The sequence below is a fragment of the Penaeus japonicus genome, unplaced genomic scaffold (assembly GCF_977035675.1).
Source record: "Penaeus japonicus unplaced genomic scaffold, GWHDUDI00000001_assembly GWHDUDI00000039, whole genome shotgun sequence".
Lineage (NCBI taxonomy): Eukaryota > Metazoa > Arthropoda > Malacostraca > Decapoda > Penaeidae > Penaeus > Penaeus japonicus.
This window is the reverse complement of record NW_028234441.1, coordinates 29,913-34,912: the sequence shown is the minus strand read 5'-3', so window position 1 is coordinate 34,912 and position 5,000 is coordinate 29,913. Positions and strand designations below refer to the sequence as shown.

Here is a 5,000-nt window from a genome sequence, read left to right as displayed (position 1 = left end):
CTCCCTTCCCCCCTCCCCCCTCCTCCTCCCTTCTGTCACCTTCTCTCTTCCTCCCTTCCCCCCTCCCCCCTCCTCCTCCTCCCTTCTGTCACCTTCTCTCTTCCTCCCTTCCCCCCTCCCCCCTCCTCCTCCTCCTCCCTTCTGTTACCTTCTCCCTTCCCCCTCCCCCTCCTCCTCCTCCTCCTCCCTTCTGTCACCTTTTCTCTTCCCCCCCTCCCCCCTATACCTCCTCCCTTATGTCACCCCTCTTCCTCCCTTCCCCCCTCCTCCTCCTCCCTTCTGTCACCTTCTCTCCTCCTCCCTTCCCCCTCCCCCTCCTCCTCCTCCTCCCTTCTGTCACCTTCTCTCTTCCTCCCTTCCCCCTCCCCCTCCTCCTCCTCCTCCCTTCTGTCACCTTCTCTCTTCCTCCCTTCCCCCTCCCCCTCCTCCTCCTCCTCCCTTCTGTTACCTTCTCCCTTTCTCCATTACCCCCTCCCCCCTCGTCCTCCTCCTCCCTTCTGTTACCTTCTCTCTTCCTCCCTTCCCCCTCCTCCTTCTCCTCCCTTCTGTTCCCTTCTCTTTTCCTCCCTTCCCCCTCCCCCTCCTCCTTCTCCTCCTTTCTGTCACCTTCTCTCTTCCTCCCTTCACCCCTCCGCCCTCCTCCTTCCCACTTCTGTTACCTTCTCTCTTATTCCCTTCCCCCTCCCCCTCCTCCTCCTCCTCCCTTCTGTCACCTTCTCTCTTCCTCCCTTCCCCCTCCTCCTCCTCCTCCCTTCTGTCACCTTCTCTCTTCCTCGCTTCCCCCCTCCCCCCTATTCCTCCTCCCTCTGTTACCTTCTCTCTTCCTCCCTTCCCCCTCCTCCTTCTCCTCCCTTCTGTTACCTTCTCTCTCCGTCCCTTCCCCCCTCTTCCTCTTCCTTCTCCTCCCTTCTGTTACTTTCTCTCTTCCTCCCTTTCCCTCCCCCCTCCTCCTCCTCCTCCTCCCTTCTGTCACCTTCTCTCTTCTTTCTTTCCCCGCTCCCCCTTCCTCCTCCTCCCTTCTGTCACCTTCTCTCTTCCTCCCTTCCCCCTCCCCCCTCCTCCTCCTCCCTTCTGTTACCTTCTCTCTTCCTCCCTTCCCCCTCCCCCCTCCTCCTCCTCCCTTCTGTCACCTTCTCTCTTCCTCCCTTCCCCCTCCCCCCTCCTCCTCCTCCCTTCTGTCACCTTCTCTCTTCCTCCCTTCCCCCTCCCCCCTCCTCCTTCTCCCTTCTGTCACCTACTCTCTTCACATACTCGTATATGTGAGTATGTGTATGTGTGTGTGTGTGTGTGTGTATGTGTGTGTGTGTGTGTGTGTGTGTGTGTGTGTGTGTGTGTGTGTGTGTGTGTGTGTGTATTTAAACAAATTTAAACAACCTTAATTTGTGCGCGGTGTTCATGATATGTGTGTGTGTATCCACATGTATGTTGCATAAAACTTTTTTTTATCTTGCGAAAGTGACAATATCCGAAGCGACAGGCACAACGTGACGAGTGCAGTAGAAATCAATAAATTTTTCATTTTGCTTCACACACGAGACTTGGGCTGCGAGAGCTAAGCGTCATGGAAAAAAACCCACAAACATTGGAGTTGTTGGGAATATCTTTCGCAATTTAGATGTCGTTCCTGCACTTGCAAACATCATGTCTCAACGAGACCGTAGTTCCCTTGGGTGCGTCGCCGCTCACGTCCGCTCCGAGGCTCACCTCTCGTGCCACACCTCGGTCCCGAAGATCATAGCCGTGTTGCAGGGATGCACTCAACGACCGTAGTTTTTTTTCCGCACGCTTTGATTGACAATTATCCTGGCGCTCTGACTGGCTGACATTCAATGTTTTCTTTGTTTATCCTGAATAACGAACACGCTAGAGTTAATTATAAAATATCACGATCATAATACTTTCACTGGTTATGATTAAATGCATGTGTGTTCATATCTGTTTCGATATATTCATGTATATATATGTTATTTACTTATTTATTCATTTTTTTCAGCCTTTATACATTTATGTTTGTTTCTGCAGTCTTTATACATTTCATTTTTTTTTTTTTTGCAGTCTTTAAACATATTATTTTTTATTTTAGCAGTCTTTATACATTCAATTATTATTTTTAGTCTCTTAATATCTTTATTTATTTGTTTTTACAGTCTTTACACATTTTATTTATAATTTACAGTCTCTCCTAAGTATTCCATCGCTTACTGCAGATCTCTATATGCGTGTGTAAATACTGAAAATGTACAGCGAGTTTATTTTACGTGTTTATCTTAGTATGAAGTGATTTACAATGGAAACGAAGTAAACGAGTTATCTCTTTTAATGACGGAAACATTTAGTGATTAAAGAATGGAGCGATTTTTTATTTTTGATGAGAAAAAAGGTTATTTTCAGTCTCCCCACCCAGTCCCCATCCCCTGTCCAATAAACTTCCTTTTTTTATATAAACTTTCCGCGCTCGCGAGGTTAAAGTGGCCTCATTTATCTATTCGTTTATTTGTTGATCAATCATTTGATTTCTAATTACTAGTTTGCCAATTAGCTTTTCTATCGAAACAGAAGACTATATTCCCGGGTGAATTAGCGAGGGTTTTTCGCGTTGAATGTGGAATATTTTCAGTGGGTTTTGCGCAAAGAAATTTTCAGCTGATTTCAAGTACAATTATTTCCAATAGACTCTGCGCAGAATGCTAGCAATTTCAATGGACTTCTAATAGAGAATATTTGAATGCATTTTACGTAGAAAGACGTTTTAGTAGATTTTGCGTGTGATATTTTCAATGGATTTTGCGTAAAGATTTTTCCCCATTTACTATGTAACGCTAGAAATGTCTTTTCTTCGGTCTGAAAGCACTTAGTTTTGACACTGAATATCTGATGTTTTAGATGTAGACTCCTGTTAAAGAGAAGAGTGTATCTGAATATTCCTCTTCCTTCCACGAATTTCACTGAACTCGCTCCTCGCTTATGCGGCGTTAATGACATCTTTGCTTTCGGAGATTAATTCTGTGAAATCGAGACAGACAGACATGGCGAGTAGCGTTTTTGCTCACGATATTGTTTGTATTCAAATCTGGAAATGTATATTTGTGTAGTGGTGGTTGGCAGGGAATCCACAAGAGCGGATTTTGAAGAAAAAAAATCTTCGTAACTAATCAGAATTCCTGCTTGGAACTGTGTTACGTCCACCTTTCGTTGTGTGATTATGACTGTAATGTCTGATCAAAACCATCCTGAACAAGTCAGATTACCTTGATTGGGGACGATAAGGTTATTCACTTATATATTTACCTGAAACTTGATTGGTCAGTGCTTACAAATGACCTTACTATGGTTTCTTTTTTGTAAACTTTCTCCAACCTTACTTGTTCCTATTCAACCGCTATCTAATAAGATTTATCAATACGATTTTTCAAAAGCTGAGAAAAAGTGCTTTTATTTTCGTCATGCCATCCATTTGAATCCCATTTCTCCGCGTGGACTCGTGTTTTAACTTTCAGTTACGCTCATTGGCGCTTCCTTGATATGGTGCTTTAGACCTGTGTAGGAAATGTATGTGTTTCTTCCCTACATCACAGGCTATATACTATGTATATGATGATTGATTGAAGGATTTAATTTATTTTCCAGGATGCAAATCAGGCGACGAATATATATAATGCGTACCAGCATATCATCTCTAGTAATACTAAAGCTGTCATGCGTTATGCCATGAAGGCGACACACACGTAATTAAAATCAACAAAATGCACTTGCCTTTTCCAGCGGCACCACGCATCATAAATGGCTGGACAGCCGAGCCCCACGCCTACCCATACCAGGCCGCCATCTCGTGTTACAGATTCTTCCTCTGTGGAGGTTCTGTGGTAAGTGATGTGCACGTGGTGACAGCCGCACACTGCGTGGACAGGTGAGAGATACCTATACTGATCAGTCCTTCATGTGCAAAATAAGATATGACAAAATGTTTTGATGGCATTCTGTAATTTGGACCAATTGCAATAAAATGTATCTATCTGTTTTTCCTTCTTTTTCTTTTTTTCACATTTTTGTCTTTTAAGACCAGGGAGATGTAAGGTTGTTCTGGATGGCCACGACCTGAAGAAAAAGGAGCGCAGTCAACAAATCACACGTACATTTCTTACGTACATCCCGACTACGCGACGAAGAAATTGGTTTTCAATGATATAGCAAATTTGAAACTGAAGGAGAAGATAGAGTTCAAAAGTAAGTCACGTGATTGCTTTCTGTATGAGTGTGTGCATGCATGTGTGCCTATGCGTGTGTCTGCTTAATCGCCATTCAAAGATCTGACGCTATTGCAGTTTGGCCTATTATGCGTAGGAGAAGAACAACACTCATCTCAAGTTCTTCCTCAGAATACGTCCAGCCTGTTAACCTGCCGAAGACGAGTCCGGAAGATTGGATGCCTCTGACACACACAGGATGGGGAACAACTGCCAAAGGTAAGTCATTTCTATCAAAGATTAACCGATGACAAAAAACTTTCGTATATATTAGAAGGAAGAAATCGTATACATGTATTTTTTTCTTTTAATCTAAAGAGATGTAGGATTCTTATGTAGCTTTCTGTTGTCCGATTTCCAGAAAGTGGAAAGAGAGAGAGAGAGAGAGAGAGAGAGAGAGAGAGAGAGAGAGAGAGAGAGAGAGAGAGAGAGAGAGAGAGAGAGAGAGAGAGAGAGAGAGAGAGAGAAAGAGAGGGAAAGAGAGAAAAAAAGAGAGAGAGAGAGAAGGATATATATATATATATATATATATATATAGAGAGAGAGAGAGAGAGAGAGAAAGAGAAAGAGAGAGAGAGAAAGGATAGATAGATAAAGAGAGAGAGATAGACAGAGAGAGAGAGAGAGAGAGAGAGAGAGAGAGAGAGAGAGAGAGAGAGAGAGAGAGAGAGAGAGAGAGAGAGAGAGAGAGAGAGAGAGAGAGAGAGAGAGAGGGTGAAAGAGAGAGAGAGAGAAATGAATAGAAAGATATATAAA

At 43.8% G+C, this 5,000-nt stretch overlaps 1 protein-coding gene across 1 annotated transcript in view; it reads left to right on the top strand.

Annotated features, from left to right (window-relative positions):
• Positions 1-3,743: 3,743 nt before the first annotated feature.
• LOC122267455 (trypsin-like) overlaps positions 3,744-5,000 on the top strand; it is a 17,131-nt gene continuing 15,874 nt past the window's right edge. The window contains exons 1-3 of the mRNA XM_086533286.1: positions 3,744-3,907; positions 4,059-4,129; positions 4,323-4,463. Coding sequence (XP_086389412.1) covers positions 3,744-3,907; positions 4,059-4,129; positions 4,323-4,463 — 376 coding nt within the window. The remainder of the gene's footprint in view (positions 3,908-4,058; positions 4,130-4,322; positions 4,464-5,000) is intronic.